Source organism: Hemitrygon akajei, chromosome 3 (genome assembly GCF_048418815.1).
Source record: "Hemitrygon akajei chromosome 3, sHemAka1.3, whole genome shotgun sequence".
NCBI lineage: Eukaryota > Metazoa > Chordata > Chondrichthyes > Myliobatiformes > Dasyatidae > Hemitrygon > Hemitrygon akajei.
In genome coordinates this window covers 164,937,633-164,958,343 of record NC_133126.1, presented here as the reverse complement: position 1 = coordinate 164,958,343, position 20,711 = coordinate 164,937,633, and the positions used below count along the sequence as shown (strand labels likewise).

General features: G+C 40.9%; 1 protein-coding gene across 2 annotated transcripts in view; it reads left to right on the top strand.

The window, feature by feature from the left end:
- The window catches only part of LOC140725592 (uncharacterized), a 33,019-nt gene extending 25,251 nt beyond the window's left edge, over positions 1–7,768 (top strand). For both annotated transcript variants that reach the window (XM_073041239.1, XM_073041240.1), the window contains exons 6-8: positions 4,113–4,245; positions 4,687–4,840; positions 5,490–7,768. In XM_073041239.1, the coding sequence (XP_072897340.1) occupies positions 4,113–4,245; positions 4,687–4,840; positions 5,490–7,746 (2,544 nt within the window). In that variant the 3' untranslated portion in view covers positions 7,747–7,768. The remainder of the gene's footprint in view (positions 1–4,112; positions 4,246–4,686; positions 4,841–5,489) is intronic.
- Positions 7,769–20,711: the final 12,943 nt, after the last annotated feature.

Sequence of the window (20,711 nt, the reverse complement as noted above, 5' to 3'; positions counted from 1 at the left end):
ATATCCACCACTCTCTGGGTGAAAATGTTTTTCCGCATCTCTGTTCTAAATGGCCTACCCCTTATTCTTAAACTGTGGCCTCTAGTTCTGGACTCACCCATCAGCAGGAACATGCTTCCTGCCTCCAGCGTGTCCAATCCCTTAATAATCTTATATGTTTCAATCAGATCCCCTCTCATCCTTCTAAATTCCTGTGTATACAAGCCCAGTCGCTCCAATCTTTCAACATATGACAGTCCCGCCATTCCGGGAATTAACCTTGTGAACTTACGCTGCACTCCCTCAATAGCAAGAATGTCCTTCCTCAAATTTGGAGACCGAAACTGCACACAATACTCCAGGTGGGGTCTCACCAGGGCCCTGGACAGCTGCAGAAGGACCTCTTTACTCCTATACTCAATTCCTCTTGTTATAAAAGCCAGCATGCCATTAGCTTTCTTCACTGCCTGTGAAGGTGTTTATCAGGTGTTTGGGATTTCTCCCTCTGCATGTATAAACACGAACTTGCTAAACATCTTGACAACCGTATCTCACTGTCACTGCTCAGTCAATGAGGTCCTATCAAATATAATAAACAAATTCAAACACCCTGCATTTCTTCAGCACTTATGCTGGGAATTCACTTTAAATGATTTCAATGAAGAGGATTAACTACAAGGAAGAGTCAAATATTAGGTCATTAAATGTTTAATTATTTTTTAAAATATATTATGTTTCAATAGTTTGATTGTTACAGGTTTTGAAAGTTTCTGAACATAAGCTATCAAAATGCTTCTCTGGTTTTTATGCACTGAGATACAATTTACACATGTAAGGCCCTTTTTAGCTCAGGACTTCCTTCAAAGTTCAAAGTAAATGTATTATCAAAGTACATACAGTAAATGTCACCATTTTCTTGCGTTTCGGGCGATCACAGCAGAACAAGGAAATGTAACAGAATCAGTGAGAAACGACACACATCAAAGACCGACAAACAGCCAATGTGCAAAAGAAGACAAACTGCACAGATACAAAAGAAAGATAAATGAGTAGAACAAAAATAATACTGGGGACATGAGTTGTGGAGTTCTTGAAAGTGAATCCATGGGGGGGATCTCTTGCCAAATCAGGCCGGAATTGAGGTGGGTGAAGTCATCCATGCTGGGAAACATGGAGAGCGTGGTTACTGCAAGAACTCTGGGCCAGTGTACTCTGCAAGAAATTAGATTTGTGCAAGTTGTCACAATGGCAGTAGCTTTTCAAGCTGCGTATGCTGACATCAATATAGACATGAGGCAGGTTAATCAGAACATGAGCAGAACATTGTGACTTGGCTGATGGCTGGCGAATGAGAGTACATTTCTAAAAACGGACATAAAACACAGAGAGATGAGGTGTATGAATAGCTACAACCTTCACTCTCTTCCAAACAACATTCACATCACAGCCTGTCTTACCCCTCTGACAAGGGTTGATTATTTTATGGGGCACACTATTTTTAAACTTGTAAATTGCAAGGCTAAAGTTACCAATGCTATTAAATATACTACAAAAATACATAAATATTTTTCTGCTGGTACTTTGTGGCACTTCAAAGCTTTAAAAACAACTTAAAATTAGTTTCCTTTCTCCCTTCCTTAGCTGTTGTAACTGCAGGTGCTCAAGCCTCGTGAGTGCTGAAAGCACAGACCACAAGTGGATAAATACTGGGGAGTTTCACAGCTACGAAGTAACATGTGAACAAGGGAAGGGCGCTCTACTTGATTTTCATAGCCAAACACTAACCCAGGGAATTAGGGCTTCACAGGAGATCATATGCTGTTGTTCATTAAACATCCTGGTGTAGAAACTTGAGTCACTGCCAAATGAGCATACCATTCTGTTGCAGTGTATGGCCTGTGTGCCCAGTGAGATCTGATACACTGTGAGATGAATGAGTTTGTTAAGCTAAATTTACAGTGAATAGACTAACTGAAAAAAAAACGTAAAGTTTACTCAAACAGGCAGGAGAGTTAGGCTATCAAGGGTGTTCTTACTACACATAAGAGTGAAAAGAGATATATCATTTTAAAAATGTACTCATTTGTTTATTTAGAGATACAACGTTGAACAGGCCCTTCTCGCCCAACAAGCCTCATCGTCCAGCAACCTCGTTATTTAACTCTAACCTAATCACAGGATAATTTGTAATTTACAATTAACCTACTAACTGGTATGTCTTTGGACTATGGGAGGAAACCAGAACACCCGGAGGATACCCATGCGGCTCACGGGGAGAATGTATAAACTCCTTACAGACGGTGCTGGAATTGAACTCAGAACACTGTAATGCCTGAGCTGTAACCGCATTGCATTAAGTGCTATGCTACCACGGCACTAGTTAACCTGGAATGAATACATGGACTGTGTTGGGGCCGCTTCCTCTTACATTATATGTTAATGACTTGGATGACAGAATTGATAGCTTTGTGGCCAAGTTTGTGAATGCTTTATGAGAATAGGTTGAGTGAACTTGGCCTTTTCTCCTTAGAGCAACGGAGGATGAGAGGTGATAAGATGATGAGGGGCATTGATTGTGTGAATGACCAGAGCCTTTTTTTCCAGGGCTGAGATGGCTAACACGAGGGGGCATAGTTTTAAGGTGCTTGGAAATAGGTACAAGGGGGATGTCAGAGGTAAGTTTTTCACACAGAGAGTGCTGGGTGTGTGGAATAGGGTTTTTAAAGAGATTCTTAGCTAGCTACATGGAGCTTAGAAAAATAGAGGACAATGCAGTAGGGAAATTCTAGGCAGTTTCTAGGGTAGGTTACATCATCCGCACAACATTGTGGGCCGAAGGGCCTGTAATGCACTGTAGATTTCTATGTTCTATGTTTCTATAAAATTAACTCCCAACACAGTTCATGAACTTTATCTCCCAGATAATGGTTTACTTAATACCTGTTATTCAGTTTACAATGCCTTTATTTCCAGTGTAATTTGGAAAGGTGACTACCACAACATAAGCATTTAGAGGAATGCTTGAATTTTGCATGTTTTTTTTCTTGTATTATTTCCTTATTTGATCTTCTGCTAGTTATGACGGGCATGGAGCATTGTCCATGCACTTGTTTCAGTGATAATAATGTCAATTTTAAGCTTTTTAATCAGTAGCCTAATTTCAAAAGTTATAGGAGTGATACAGGCTTTCACAGCAAACTTCATTCATTCTGAGAATGCATTTGTGTCAAAGTAGCCTCGTTGATAAACCTATACAGGTATATAAAATCATGAGGGGCAGAGATAAGGTGAATGGTTACAGTCTTCTTCCCAAGGAAGTGGAGTGTGCTACCAGAGGACACAGAATTAAGGTGAAAATTGATAGGTTTAGAAGGGTCCTGAAGGGCAACTTTTGCCACACAAATGTGGGTGGGTATATGGGGTGAGATACCAGAGAAAGCTGTAGAGTTGGGTACAATTACAATGTTTAAAAGACACTTAGGCAGGTACATGGTTAGAAACAATTTTGAGGGATATGGGTTAAACGTAGGCAAATGGAACTAGCTCAGATAGACATCTTGGTCACCACAAACTGGGACGAAGTAGCCTGCTTCAAGCTATATAACTCTGTTTTGGTAGTAGTTCCAGTGGTCTTTTTAAGGCCCATTGGTTTGACTCTTAAGTGAAGAAGAAACTGATCACAACAGATAGTGAACATGCTGCAGTCAATCAAAGTTCACTTTCACCCAGGAGACTAAAGCTGGTGCTTCATTTTATTTACATTCAGAAAGTCCCCAGTATCAGTATCAGGTGATCATGGAAAACAACCCAAATGGATTTTGTACTGGCAAATTTCCGGTGTGGAATGACGCAACCATGGGTGTTTGCATTAGTTTTTCAATGTATGAAGTAATGGGATCCAATTTCTAGGCTTACTGTCTTAAATTCATAACCACTGTATAAATCTTTTGCACCTTTAATAGATTTGATACCTGTAGATGTTCTTTATTGCCTTCTAAAATAGAAAACAAAAATAAGTATTTACAGTGGTAAATTTTATTGCGTCATATTAGGTTACTATGAATAAGTGTCAACATTGAAATAGACTGCTGATTGAAAATGACAACTGGACTTTTTTTATATAAATATGACAGCTGTTCAGACGCTGGCATTCGGAATCAACTGGAAAGGATAAAGGCCTTGAAACAACATTGATTGCTTATGATGCACTCTTGTTTGCTGGTAGTGACTGGGAGAAGCTGTGTTATTCAGCCATGTTTCATAGGGGTAAGAATGAATTACAATTTTGAATAAATATTTTCTAAACTGCTATCATTTTGTTTCAAATCAGGCTAACTGATTACAACAATAAAAGATTTCAAGTGGTATAAATAAGGAGGGACTGACAAATTATCTATTTCTAAATCTAAAATTAACTCTTTCTTGGTGCATTGCAGACTTTGGGATGGTCTTTGGCCCTAGTTAAGTAATCAATATTGAAATTTTTCTTTCTTTAGAAAATATGAAAACTCCAAAATGGATTAAATATTTTAATGACAATCAATTGCAAGCAATTGCCAAATCTAAATATAACCACAAAAAAAATCTATGCTAGAATGGCTTGATTACCTCACTTAGAAAACATACTGTAATTATAAAAAACTTTATTATTTAAACAACAGTATTATTCATTTCATGTTATGGTTTTCATTATGCCCCTTTTAATAGGAGAGAGTGCTGTGACAGGCGCCATTGCAGGGTCCCTCTATGGAATTCTCTTTGGATTTGACAGTGTTCCTCTAAGTCTTTACCAGAATTTGGAGTTCAGAGGCCACCTCGAACTATTGGGGAGACAGCTGTACTACATTGCTACCACAGATAGGTAAGTCCAGTTCACATGGAAATCATTCAAAGTCTCAGGATAAAACCAAAAATAAGGCCTTTTTAACTGCATGTATAGTATATATGGCAGCTGGTGCAGTAATTTACAGCAGTTTTAATAGGTAACTTTATGAGTCTTCCTTGATGGATAATAACCATTTTCACTTCTGATTTATGTTATAGTTAAGTGTTTTCCATTTAGGACCCTGGGCACATATTTACATACCCTGAGGGATAACAAATGTTTTATTCAAAAATTGATATTAACAATCAAAAAGAAAGTAACATTATGTGTAAATTCCCATAAAACACTTACAAAAGGTAATAAACAATACTTAACGGTATGAAATGAAATCAAACAAGCCTGGAAAAAACTTTATTGTCTTGCTGATAATGTTAGTTACATTTTCAAGAATGTTTATTTACTATGTTATAGACTTTGACTATCCCTAACAATCCCATCTCTAATATCTCTTTTATTTGTGGTTATTTGCAGAAAAAGCCATAGTTTGTTCTACTTTCTCTGCTGCTATTTCTACATTTTCCTGCAATGTAATTTGTTTTCTGCTAACCATTTAATTCTCATCCATATCTTGTTATTTTTCATTTATTCAAATCTAGTTAGTCAGTCACTCATTATTTTGTTGCAGATCCTTGTGTCACGGTGCAGATTGCACTCAGAGAGATGAGAGTATAGATGTGTGTCAAATTGCCAGAACATTCGTGAACAAGCGCACATCTGATGAAATTAACAACCTGATCAATTACATAGCTCATCTGGAAAAGGTGAAAAAAACAAGCGCTGACAATTCTGTCGGGTTAACAAATATATTTGCTACAAAGCAGAACAGCGTTGAAGAAAAAGCCTCGAAAACTGAAGGAAAACTTCGACCAACTAGATTTCAGCTCCTACAGTCAAGGTTTACAAAGACTGATTTTCAGAATAAATTGGAGAAACTAGAACTTCCTGTATCCAAGACAAAAACAGTTTCAGGAGAACGTAACACTGCTGCAGATGTGAAAGGTGTTGCAGAGAATCTTCCCATAGTGGACAAAAGAGACACCAACTTCACTGAAATGCATAATGGTTTGGACTTGATGGCTGAACAGAAACATGAAACGCCAGAAGTTCAAAAGGTAGATGGTAATCAGGGAAAACCAACTACTGAAAATGATGCCTCATTTCCACAACCTCACAGTACCGGTCCTGAATTTTCCATGGTAGATAACTTTACCAAAATGCACAAAACTATAGATTTGGGTGTTCAGCAAGAATGTGAACCTGCAATTCTTAACAATGAAGATACTACTCTTAAACAGTCCACTATGGAGAACAGTACCACAGAGCTTTGTTCAAACTCTCTGGAGTCTACTGGGAAGCAGGTATTTCTTACAGACAAATCCAATGACACATTTTCAGAGTCTGCCGGAGAAGCTAATGTGGACATGCAACTAGATTCTTCAAATGAGAACAAAGTTACTTTACCTGAACCATCGGTGCAAACTGTTGCTGAAATATTATACTCAGATACAGAAATCCCAGCTGATAAATTGACTAAGTTGACCATCCACAATGAGATTCAAACCAGTAATAAAAATGGCGCTATAAGTCTAGATCAGAAGCATCCTCCACACAAATTAATTACAGGCTCGTCGTTCTCTTCAAGAGATACCAATGAAGTTATTGATTTTCCTCACTCTCTACTGCAGACCATGAAAAGTAACATGGAGGGAAATCCACCACAAACAGTGAAAGGTGGTACAGAGGAAACAACAAAACCATCAGCATCGAGCCTAGAATTATTCTCTGACACATCTAAGAAACCCTCACAAAAAAATACTTCGCTAAAGCTAAAAGACGCTTTCTCTACAGGAATTCCAATACTGCCAAATGATAAACGGCATGAAAATATTCAAGGGGATGAAGAGTACAAATTGCTCCATCAGTCTAATCAGTTTGCTATTGACGATAAAGATCACAATGCCATGACAAAGGGACTTTCTCCACAAACATTGTCAAAAAAGGTGGAAAGTTCAATTTCAGAAATAGAGAGCTTCAAACCTATTGTCTACTTGAGCGAAAATAAATCAATGAAAGAAGCCACACAAAATTCCGAGCCTGATTTATCTAAAATTCCAATCTTCCCTCAAAATAGATTAATAGGAAAGAAAGAAGATAATCAAAGGACATACAATGAGGACCAATGTCTGCAAATTCAGAATATAAACACAGAGAAAACTGCCAGTTCACAAATCGGAGGTTTGCAGCCTTTCACCGACTCCTGTGAAAAGCAAAAGCTGAAGAAGATTCAACACAGCTCAGAGTCAGCATCCTCCACCAGAACTCAAACACCGCCAGAGACCGAGTCAAAAGAGGAGGAACGGGGGGATAACCAGTACAGAAATATCTTCCAGCATGCCTGTGACTCAGTCAGCACAGCTGTGTCAGTCGCAATTGTGCAAGAGCAGCAGCCTCTAGAATCACAGCTAGAAATCGCAGAGGCAACAATTTCACAAGCTAGAAACCCTGAGTCACATATAGACTTATACAAGAAACAAAAGCTACAAGGAATTCCCCCAAGATTGCAGCCTGATGTCACGACTGGAAGAGAAGGTGGTTATCCAGGCATCTGCTGTCAGACTAAAGAATCAGTTAATGTAGCTGAACATTATGGAGATGAACAAGAACCCTACCCTGCTGTTGAACCCAACACTGAAGGTGCTACCTCAGCATGGAACCAATGTACAAGTCCCACAGCTTCTTGCAAAACAAAATCATGGAAGTACAAGGCACATAGTTACGCTGACACTTCAGTCACTTCAAAATCTAACCGGAGAGTACTACTGAGAGCCACTGATGTCATACAAATCTCTTCACCACCACTTCCGAGCTTTTCTATGCCCTAAAAATCCACACAATATGAAGGATTTTGTTATATCTGTAATATGAGGTCATTTAATATTTCAAAGGCAACACAAGTGAATCTGCAGATGCTGCAGTCACTCCTGATGAAGGGTTTCGGCCCGAAACGTCGTCACTATCTCCTCCCATAGATGCTGTCTGGCCTGCTGAGATCTGCCAGCATTTTGTGTTTTCATTTAATATTTTAGTGTTTTATATACATCAAGGAAATGGTAATTTGGGATTCAGGATTTATATTTTTACTGAAACTCTTCTTGCATAAAAATCCTTTAAAGCAGTTTCTTATGGGTCATAGCTCTCAATACCTTCATTCCAAATATCGAATTAAAGCAGTGTTTACAACAGAATACATTTACTAATAATCTTGTCAGGCAGATGTGCTGCAGTACCATTTATCACTGATTGGTCAATCAACTGCAGGTCACATTGCAATAAAAATTATATATTATCTTTCCCTCTGCATTCCCTTTACAATTAGATTTGCCAAAATCGTTTTCATGTTGAAGTATCTCTGAGAAAACCTTCTCAATGCCATTACATCAACACCAGATCAATTTACTTCAAAATTTAATTTAAATATGTAGTGTAAAGATAGTGTTTCTCCTCTTAGATATATGATTGACAAATTCAGGGTCACTAGCTGATGTTTCCACTTGTGCTGTCAGTATGTATTATTCAAGTTCAATTGTCATTCACCCATACACATGAATACAGACAAATGAAACAGCGTTCCTCTGTGGCTAAGGTGAAAAATACAAGACCAACAGTCACACACAGCACACCCATATAACTACAATAGCAGAACAAGTCACAAAAATATAGTCCATGAGTGTCATGGCCTGTAGTTTGATGGTGCATGTAATGTTGTCCTGGAGCCATGTTTCTGTAAGAAAAAGCACACAGCAGTTCTCAGTGCACTAGTGCAGCTGCAGAGGAATGCAATCCAGCTTGTCTTCCACTGAGCAAACACTGGAGGGCAGCTCCAATGAGCGGGCCAGTCCCCAGTGCAGCATGGACTCCAGCGTGCCCATGTGCCTCTGCTCTCTCACAGACCATCTCTGACATCTCCCCCGCTGGTCAGCTGCAACAGGCAATTCTGTGGCATGAGGGACTGGTGCATGCAACAACACTATAGTTTCTCAGATTAGCAGGGGATTACCAGAAGTAACATATTTATTCCAGGTTGCAGAGGGAACTGAGCACAGATCAGGTAAAAATATAATCTCTTAAAATCTCACTGTTGTTCTTAAAAGGCTAATTATTACACAAGTGGGGAACACATAGAAAAGCATTTTTAAGCAAACATGTATTACACATTTACATTATCAGTCACAAGATATTCCATAAATAATATAATCACGATCAAGCTTATTATTATTGACATATGCCATGAAATTAGTTATTTTGTGACAGTAGTATAGTGTGCAAGACAGAAAAATTATGTTACAATAATAAACAAACAAATTTATAAGTGATGCAAAAGAGGGATATAGTGAGGTAATTTTCATGAACTGTTCAGAAATCTGATGGGTGGGTTAGAATCTGTTCCCAAAACGCTGATTGTGGGTCTTCAGGCTCCTGGCCTTCCTTCCTGGTGGTAGCAATGAGGAGAGGGCGTATTCGGAATGGCAAAGGTCCTTAATGATGAATGCTGTTTTCCTGAGGCACCACCTTTTCAGGATGCCTTGGATGGTGGGGAGGGTACTAATGGAGAAAGGCAAAAGACAAGAAATTATAGACTATTTAGCCTGACTTCAGTGGTGAATAGGGTGTTGGAGTCCATAATTAAGGATGAGGTTTCAGAAAACTTGGAGGCATATGATAAGATAGACCAAAGCCAGCGTGATTTCCTTTAAGGGCATATCGGATTTTCAGAAGGCCTTTGTGAAGGTGCTGCACATGAGGCTGTTAAACAAGGTAAGAGTCCATAGTATTACGAAAAGATACTAGACAGAAGATTGCCTGACTGGCAGGAGGCAGAGTGGGAATAAAGGGTGCTTTTGCTGGCTGGCTGCCAGTGATTATAGGTTTTCCTCAGGGTTTGGGTTTGGGATCCACTACTTTTCACATCATATGTTAATAATCTGGTTGACAGAATTGATGGCTTTGTAACTGAGTTTGTGGATAGTACAAAGTTAGTTGGAGGGGCAGGTAGGGTTGAGGTGGCATAGAGTTTGCAGAGGGGCTTGGACAGATTGGGAGAATGGACAAAGACATGACAGGTTGAATACAGGACAGGGAAGTGCATGGTCATGCACTTTAGTAGAAAAAATAAAGGGATGGACTATTTTCCAAATGGGGAGTAAATTCAGGAATCAGAGATGATTTGGGAAACTAGTGCAGATTGAGTTACTAGTAAGGAATGCAAGTACAATGTTAGCATTCAGTTCAAGGCCCTACAGTATAAAAGCAAGGATGTAATACTGAGGCTTCTGCTGAGGAATTGAGGAACTTAGAGAGTTTTAGGGTCCATATCTAAGAAAGCATGTATTGGCCTTAGAGAGAGTCTTGAGGAAGTTCATGAGAATGATCACAAGAATAAAAGGGTTAATATATGAGACATTTTTGATGTCTTAGTGCCTTTACTCACTGGAGTTTAGAAGAATGAGGGGGATCATATTAAAACCTATCAAATATTGAAAGGTCTGGATAGAGTGGACATAGGATGTTTCCAACAACTAAGGCTCTATATTTTTCTTTACTAACTTCAAAATATCATTGACTGTCTACTTGAAGTTTTGATTGACTTTAACATCTCTATTGTGAATGGCGATTGATCTTGCGAGTAAGGAATTCAAAGATATACAATTTACAATGTTCGATATCCATTACAGATAAGTCAATACTGTACAAAAGTAGCAGTTTTCTGTTCAGAGTTCAGAAGAGTGCGGGTGACAGGGCCCATGCTGTCCTCCTTGTGCACAAGTAAAATAAAAAAGAATGTTTGAGTCTTAAGTGTGCCTGTGTTCTGGGCTCAATGATTTTATTTATTTTATTTTGTTATCAGCGATGACAGTTACTTCAACACTATCTCCAGCTACTGATAGTTCCAAGGCAACACGAGTGAATCTGCAGATGCTGGAAATAAATAAAAAACACGAAATGCTGGCAGAACTCAGCAGGCCAGACAGCATCTATGGGAGGAGGTAATAACGACGTTTCGGGCCGAAACCCTTCATCAGGAGTGAAGTAACATGGGATGGTCGAGGGGGGATAAGAAGTGGGGGGAGGGATAAAGTAGAGAGCTGAGAAGTGATAGGCTGGAGGGAAATGGGCTAGGGGTAGGTGGAGAATTATGGGAAATAAAAGAGAAAGAAAGGAAGGGCTGGGGGGAGAGATTATAGTGAGGGGGGAAAAAGAGAGAGAAAGAGAACCAGACTAAAATAATAGATAGGGATGGGGGTAAGGGTGGGGGGCAGGGGTATCAACGGAGGTCAGTGAGTTGGATGTTCATGCCGGCAGGAAGGAGGCTACCTAGGCGGGAGATAAGGTATTGCTCCATCGACCTGCGTGTGGCCTCATCTTGACGGTAGAGGAGGCCATGGACAGACATGTCGGAGTGGGAGTGGTCTGTGGAATTGAAGTGTGTGGCCACAGGGAGATCCGGCCACTGCTGGAGGACTGAGCGCCAGTGTTCGGCGAAACGGTCTCCCAGTCTGCGGCGGGTCTCCTCAATGTATAAATGGCCAGATCGGGAGCACCGGATACAGTATATCACCCCAGTTGACTCGCAGGTGAAGTGGTGCCTCACCTGAAAGGACTGTCTGGGGCCTGGGATGGTGGTGAGGGAAGAAGTGTGGGGGCAGGTGTAGTACTTCTTCCGTTTGCAGGGTTGAGTGCCCGGAGGGAGGTCGGTGGGGAGGGATGGGGGGGATGAATGGACAAGGGAGTCGCGTAGGGAGCGATCCCTGCGGAAAGCCGAGAGTGGGGGTGGAGGGGAAGATGTGGCTGGTGGTGGGGAAGATGTGGCTGGTGGTGGGATCACGTAGCAGGTGGCGGAAGTTACGGAGGATTATACGTTGGATCTGTAGGCTGGTAGGGTGATAGGTGAGGACCAGGGGAACTCTATCCCTGGTGGACTGGTGGGGGGAGGGGTGAGGGTAGAGGTGCGTGAAATACGGGAGACGCGATGGAGGGCAGAGTTGATAGTGGACGAAGGGAAGCCCCTTTCGTTAAAAAAGGAAGACATCTCCTTTGTCCTAGAATGAAAGGCCTCATACTGAGAGCAGATGCGGCGGAGGCGGAGGAATTGAGAGAAGGGGATAGCATTTTTGCAGGAGACAGGTGGGAGGAGGAATAGTCTAGGTAGCTGTGGGAGTTAGTAGGTTTGTAGTAGACGTCGGTGGATAGGCTGTCTCCAGAGATAGAAACAGAAAGATCTAGAAAGGGGAGGGAGGTGTCGGAAATAGACCAGGTGAATTTGAGGGCAGGGTGAAAGTTGGAGGCGAAGTTAATGAAGTCGACGAGCTCAGCATGCGTGCAGGAAGCAGCACCGATGCAGTCATCGATATAACGCAAGAAAAGAGGAGGACAGATACCGGTGTAGGCTTGGAACATAGATTGCTCCACATGGCCGACAAAAAGGCAGGCATAGCTAGGACCCATGCGGGTGCCCATGGCTACACCTTTTGTTTGGAGGAAGTGGGAGGAGCCTAAGGAGAAATTGTTAATTGTTAATTGTTCCATCCTTCCTGCTGGCATGAACATCCAACTCACAGACCTCTGTTGATACCCCTGCCCCCCACTCTTACCCCCATCCCTATCTATTATTTTAGTCTGGTTCTCTTTCTCTCTCTTTTTCCCCCCTCACTATAATCTCTCCCCCCAGCCCTACCTTTCTTTCTCTTTTATTTTCCATAATTCTCCACCTTCCCCCAGCCCATTTCCCTCCAGCCTATCACTTCCCAGTTCTCTACTTTATCCCTCCCCCCACTTCTTATCCCCCCTCGACCATCCCATGTTACTTCACTCCTGATGAAGGGTTTCAGCCCGAAACGTCGTTATTACCTCCTCCCATAGATGCTGTCTGGCCTGCTGAGTTCTGCCAGCATTTCGTGTTTTTTACATCATTAGAATTAAGTTGTTTTTAAAATGGTCATTGTAATTATCAGAGATAAACTAGCAGCCTTACGACAGGCCCCTGTGGATAAAAATTAAAATGGCCTGGGAGCAGGATTGAAATATCTCCTTATCCGATGAGAGCTGGGACTCAGTTCTCAAATCGGTTAACTCAACCTCTCTTTATGCTCGCTATTGCCTTTTACAGTTTAAGATTGTTCATAGAGCCCATATGTCTAAATCTAAACTATCTCGATTCTACCCTGGCATTAGTCCGCTCTGTGATAAATGCAAGAGGGGCATGGCCTCTCTCATCCATATGTACTGGTTCTGTCCTAGCTTGGAGAAATTCTGGAAAGATGTCTTCACTACGTTATCATGTATTCTGAATCAGCACCTAGAACCAAACCCCTTAATTGCTCTGTTCGGTTTTTGGGGTGAGACAGATTTACGTCTGGGTCCGACCAAATGCCGAATATTATCCTTTGCCTCTCTCCTGGCGAGACGCTTGATCCTCCTTAGATGGAGAGATGTTGCCCCGCCCACTCATGTGCAATGGCTTAACGACATTATGGCCTGCTTGGACCTCGAAAAAATTCATTATTCAGTTCTGAATTCGGATCTAAAGTTCCATAAGGTCTGGGGACCTTTTATCGAGTACCTTCATAACCTTCCTCTTGACTAGGGTGTTTTTTTTCTTCTTTTCGGTCCCTTGCATTCAGCTCCCTTTTTTTTTCTGGTAGTAGGCATTATTATCCTCTGTTGCTAAGTGTATTCACAGTCTGGGAGTTTGACTGTCCTGACTTATACTCTCTATATTGTGGTGTGGTTGGTCTGGAGTTGTTGTTGTTTTTTCTTGTGTTGTGGGGCTTGGGGAGGATACTAAGCTTACCTGTCTTTAATTTAGGTGCTTTTTTTGTTAAATTCTCTTCCTTTGTAGCATATTGTTATTGTATGCCTAATGTTCCTCATTGGGATTTGGGGTTTTTAATTTGTAAAATGTTTTGAAAAACTAATTAAAAATTTTTTTTTTTAAAAAGGTCATTGTCCCTATTTCCATATCAAGTAATAACTTCGTTCAAATAATTTGACTTTTAAAATACTGCATCAACAGCAGTCTACACGGAAACAAAAAGGAACAACAAAGCTTATGTTTCCTATTATTAGGGCTGACCATATGCAAAGATATGCACCCTAGCACACTGAGAGAGCACCATGTTTCATTATGTACAGTTGAATAACCGTTTTAACCATTAAACGTCTGACTTAGTTCACCCATACTAAAGATCCCATTGACTCTGGATAATCCAGTGAAGCAGGGAGATCCATATCCCCGGCTTCCTGCCTGAGTATGACCTACTTTAAATTCATCCTCTCTTTTCTTACTCCTAATTATCTGGTGGGATGAGCAATGGATGAAACTTCTTTGTCATTCCTTCCTCTCAGCAACAAAGCCAAACATCTCCTAAGACCTTCCCTTCATTTTCCCTGGTTTTGCATTATTCCAATCTGCCCTCATTCAATTTCCTTTTGTTCCTATCTCAATTCTATTCTCATTAAATTACGGCCAACTATCACCTATCAGAAAGCCACATGTGTCTGTACATTGCTAACATATATTGATCCCTGCTCCACGGTCACTAACCCTAATATTTCACTTTTTTTTCCAGTCCTCTGCATTTCTTTCAAGAACATTACATTCCTTCCATTCTTGAATCTGAATATCCTTTTATTCATGCCATCCTCTGTTAAGAACTAAAGCCTACAACTGTTATCTCTCAACAACCCCTTCACTCCTATAAGGTGATATTTTTTAACATTTAAACTCTACATCATAAAGCAAACTCTCATTTACACCTCATAATAGAAACATAGAAAACCTACAGTACAATACAGGCCCTTCGGCCCACAATGCTGTGCCAAACATGTACTTACTTTAGAAATTACCTCCAGTTACCCATAGCCCTCTATTTTTCTAAGCTCCATGTACCTATCCAAGAGTCTCTTAAAAGACCCTATTGTATCCGCCTCCACCATTGTCGCCGGCAGCCCATTCCACACGCTCATCACTCTGTGTAAAAAAACTATCCCTGACATCTCCTCTGTAACTACTTCCAAGCATTTCCACCTTACAACTGTGCCCTCTCATGTTAGCCGTTTCAGTCCTGGGAAAATGCCTTGACTATCCACACAATATTTTCTATGTCAGCTGCATTAGTCCGTGCTTAGAAATGTTTCCATGAACCATGGGTTGCATTTTCGACAGTAAGGTCTTAGATACTATATTAATGATTTTCCCCAAGTAACACTTAAATATCCAGAAACATTCTAAGAGCATAAGTTCTTGAAATGAAATAATCAAAGCAACAAGTAAATATTATTTGAATGAACCCTACCATTTGTCTTCATAATCTGGAATAATGGAAAAATTACAGCTTATAAAGAACCTGTAAAAATATCACATCATTTTTCTTACAACTAATTTTCTATGGGTATAGATATTTAAAAGAATTTTTAAACTTATGTTTAAATATTCAGGTTTTGATAATATAAAAATGAAAATGTATATTTATTTGGCTAAAGGTAATTGGAATCAAATAAATAGGTAAACTGCTCAAAAGTCTATTGTGCTTAATCGTTTTTACATTGACTTATTTTTGATTAAAATCAGTTTTTATATAAATTTACAATAATTTTCTTCAAATCATAGAGCGCTACTTCACAGAAACAGTCTCTTCAGCCCATCTATGCCTAGTCCCGCTGACCTGCACCCAGATCATAGCCCTCCATACCCCTACCATCCATGTACCTCTCTAAATTTCATTGGAATGCTGAAATCAAATCCTCGTCCACTGCAGCACACTACTAGTCACAGGCCTCCAGTGAGCAAGGCCTGCTACTGCTCTTTGGCTTTTATCTACTACCACTCACGGGTGAAGCCATTGTCTAATCCAATTTATTATCTCATCTTGAAAATCAAGCGACTGAACCTTCTTGACCAACCTCCCATGGAGGGGCTTGTCAAAGGTCTTGCTAAAGTCAATGTAGACAACATGCTCTGTTTTGCCTTCATCAACTTTCCTGGTAACTTCCTCAAAAAAACGCTATAAGATTGATCATACACGACCTATCACACATAAAGACATGTTGGCTATTCCTAATCAATTCCTGTCTATCCAAATACTTATATTTCCGGTCCCCTAAAATACCTTCCAATAACTTTCACACTACTGATGTCAGACTCACTGCATCTAACTTCCTGTCCTATATGTAGAGCCTTTCTTAAACAGTGGACAACATTAGCTATTCTCCGGCACCTTAACTGTGGCTAAAGATGCTTTAAATATCTTTGCTTGGGCCCTGCAATTTCTGCGGTAACCTCCCACAGGGTCCAAGGGAACTGCCTTTCAGGCCCTGGGGACTTATCCACCCTAATTTGCCTCAAGACAGCAAACACCTTCTCCTCTTGTAGGGTCTATGACTTTGCTGTTGCTTTGCCTCACTCTGTGTCCACCTCCCAAGTAAACACAAATGCAAAACATCCATTTAGGATCTCACGTATGTCTTTCAGCTCCATGTAGAGATTACCATTCTGATCTTCCAGAGGACCAATTTTGTCCCTTACTTTACTATTGCTCTGAATGTATCTGTAGGCCTTAGGATTCTCCTTTACCTTGTCTTCTGGAGCAACCGCTTTCTTTTAGCCCTCCTGATTTCCTTCTTAAGTGTTCTCTTGCATTTCTAATACTCCAAGTACCTCATTTGTTCCTTCCTGCCTATAAATGATATGCACCTCCTTCTTCTTCTTCTTAGCAAGGGTCTCAATATCCCCTGAACACCAACCTTCCCTAAACCTGTTGTTATTTATTCTGACAAGAACATAAAAACTCCGTACTCTCAGAACTTCACTTTTGAAGGCCTCCCACTTACCAAGTGTACCTTTGCCAGAAAACAGCCTGTCCCAATCCACACTTACCAGATCGTTCTGATACCATCAAAATTGGCCTTTCTCCTATTTAGGATCCCAACTCGTGGACCAGATCCATCCTTTTCCATAATTACGTTGAAACAAATGCCATTGTGATCACTGGATGCAAAGAGTTCCCCTACACAAACTTCCCTGCCCTGTCTCATTCCGATAGGAGATATCACACTCTCTCTAACTGGGAAACTGGTTAAGAAAACTTTCCTGAACACATCCAACAAATTCTTTCCCACCCAGCCCTTTCACATCATGGGAGTGCCCATTAATATGTGGAAAGTTAAAATCACCTACTATCAGAACCTCATGTTTCTTGCAATAGTCTGCAATCTCTCTACAAATTTGCTCCTCTAAATCTCGCAGACTGTTGGGTGATTTATAATATAATTCTATTAACATGGTCATACCTTTCTTTCTCCTCAGTTCCACCCTCTAATCACAAGCTCTCTAGTCTGTTTTGTCGTAACATTTTCCCTGACTTGTAACACCATCCCTCCCTCTTTAATCCCTCCTGCTCTATCACATCCAAAACAATGGAATCCCAGAACATTGAGCTGCCAGTCCTGCTCCTCCTGCAAACAAGTCTTACTAACTGCTAAATATCATAATTCCGCCTTCTGATCCATTTCATAAGCTCATCCGCCTTTCCTACAATACTCCTTGCATTGAAATACGTAGGTCCAGCTCGGAACATTAGCTCCATGATGCTGAACCTTTTGATCCCTAACTTTGATGTAGGTTTAAAAACATCATTCTTCACAACCACTCCGCTATCTTTCCTGGCACTTTGGTTCCCATTCCCCTGCAACTCTGGTTTAGCCCTCCCCCCACCCCCACTTTCTGTGCAGCACTAGCAAACCTCCCCGAGAGGATATTAGTCCCCCCCCCCTCCATTTCAGCTGCAAACAGCCCCTTCTGTACAGGTCCCACCTTCACTGGAAGGGAGCCCAATCATCCAAAAATCTGAAGCTCTCCCTCCTGCACCATCTCCTTATCAACGTGTTTAACTGTGTAATCTTCCTACTTCAGGCCTCACTATCAAGTGGCACAGGTAGCAATCCTGAGATCATAACCCAAGACCCTGTCCTTTTATTTAGCACCTAACTCCCTGAACTCACTTTGTAGGACCTCATCACCCCGCCTACCCATGTCAATGGTACTAACGTGGGCCATGACCTCTGGCTGCTCACCCTCTCACTTAAGAATGCTGTTTACTTGATCTGAGATATCCCGGACCCTGGCACCCAGGAGACAACATACCATCTGGGAACCTCAGTCTCGTCCACAGAACCCCCTTTCTGTTTCCCCTAACCAATGCATCCCCTATCACTACAGTTTGCCTCTTCCCTTCTGAGCCACACAGCCACACTCAGTGCCAGAGACTTGACCAGTTGTGCTTTCCTCTGCTAGGTTATTTCCTTCCAAGCAGTATACCTTCTGTTAAGGGGAACAGCTCTGGGGCACTCTTCACTGGACGCCCATCACCATTCTCCCTCCTGATAGATCCTGCAGTAAAGCACAATATATATGATACCTTCCCCTTTACCAATACAAATTTTTATTTTCCATCTTTCTCCATTCCCCCCGCTACAAATTTTGATGGATATTTTGCGCAACCTCAACAATTTCTTGCCACATGTCAGGTTAATCTTTCAGAATTGTTTGTTCTTCTTTGCCTTATTATTAAATTTCTCTTTATTAAAAATGCAGGCCCAATCCAAGGCAATGTCATGAGGATTAATAATAATAAAGGTTGACCAACAGGATGTCACATAGAGCACCGCAACACATTACAGGCCCTTCAGCATAACTAGGCCGTGATGACCTGATAGTCTGCCTAGTCCCATCGACTTGCATCTAGACCACAGCTCTTCATACCCTTCCCATCCATGTACTTAACCAAACTTCTCTTAAATACTACAATTGATCCTACTTCCACCACTTCCGCTGGCCGCTCCTTCCACATTCACACTACCTTTGGAGTGAAGAAATTCCCCCCTCAGTTTCCCCTGAAATATTTCACATTTTACCTTACCCTCGAGTTGTAGTCTCACTGGAAAAAGCCTGCTTTCATTTACCCTATCTTAACCCCTCATAATTTTGTATACGTCTTCAAATATCCCCTCATTTCCCCTTGCTGCAAGGGATAAAATCCGATCCACACAATCTTTCCCTATAGCTGAAGTCCTGACAACATCCTTGTAAATTTTCTCCCTACGCTTTCAATCTTATGGATATTGTTCTTGTACATTACTGACCAAGACTTTACCAGTACACCAAATTAGGTCTCACCAATCACTTATACAGTTTGAACTTAACATCCCCACTCCTGGACTCAATACTCTGAAGGCCAATGTGCCCAAAGCTCTTTGTATGACCCCGTCTACCTGCTATACTTTCAAGGAATCTTGAAATCGGCTCTGTATTCCTAGGTCCATTCGTTCTACCACTCAACACCCCTCCATTCACTGTGTAATCTTTACATTGTGTATTTGTGTCACACATCTTTACGCAAGCAGTTTAACCAAAACAACTTCAAAGAAAACTCTTCATGCTTATTCAGAATCACAATCAGGCTTAATATCACTGGCATATATTATGACATTTGTTAACTTCATAGCAGCAGTACAATGAAACATGATAAATATAGAGAAATAAAACAGAATTACTGTAAGTATATATAAAATGTCATTAAACAGTTAAGTTAAAGTAAGTAGTTAAAAAAAAAGAAATAAAAAAGTAGTGAGGTAGAGTTCATGGGTTCAATGTTCGTTTAGAGATCAGATGGCGAAAGGGATCTTTTCCTGAATCACTGAGTGTGTGCCTTCAGGCTTCCGTACCTCCTTATCGTAGGGTTCTGTTTTCTGACCAATTCAATTTGACAGACAACGTGGTGCAACTCAAGGAGCAGACTTCTTTAATTGCTTGACTTGTGATGAGAACGCTCCACAATGCTAATGGATGCCTTAAAATGGAGCTTGAGACTAACAACCTCACATTGATTCTTAAATACTTTGAGACATGCATCAACAAAAAGTACTATAAAAAATACAACTCCAAATGTCCCCAAGATATTTATAGAGCACTGACTCAATCAGCAAATTATGTAGTGATTACAAAGCTTGAAGTGAACTGTTACCTAACATCAAAGGAATGCATTGCATTAGGACCTGCGGAGAAAATTAAAAATGCTCACGAACCTGTCTGCCACTGGATAAAAAAAACACTTCCATAAACGTCTGAGATATTGGATAAAAAAGAAAAAAGAGCTTTCTGCTGACTTCTTTCAAGTGCCAAGGCTTACCACAGCATTTCAGATGACTGTATAACCACAAGAGTGCTTAAGCCCTTTAGTTTACTTTAAGCATCCAGTAAGGCAATTTGGATAGAAATGACTCTATAACAGAGTTTGGCACCATTTGTTTCTCAACAACTACTTTTGCTACATTCATGAACAGGATTGAGGAGGTGGCTAGCCAGCAGTCCGCAGAGAACCAATGGAATTGGTGGTACCACGTGCATCAGTGTGTTCCGGGCTTTTGAGATTGTGCACTGGACTGTGCAATAGAGAGAGATCAGACACAGGTGCATATGGCATCCCACTCCATTACTGGGCTCAGTAATGCTGTCAGAATGCTGGAGGGGAGGGGAAGAGCTTGCTTTCTGTCACTTACAGCTGAGTTCTCCTAGTATAACCCAGGCAGCAAAGCTGGCAACTCCGTGAGGGACATGAAGCCGAAAACCCTTAGCACATCCACGACACGAAGTATGAGCTGGGTTGACTATTGTCTGGTTCATCACTTTTAGGATATAAAAATCAGTTCAGCCCAAGCATTACTAGTTAGTATACCATTCTGACCACTGATCCTCACAAGTCTGGTTCTTTCAAAAAATGGTTTGAGTTTGAAA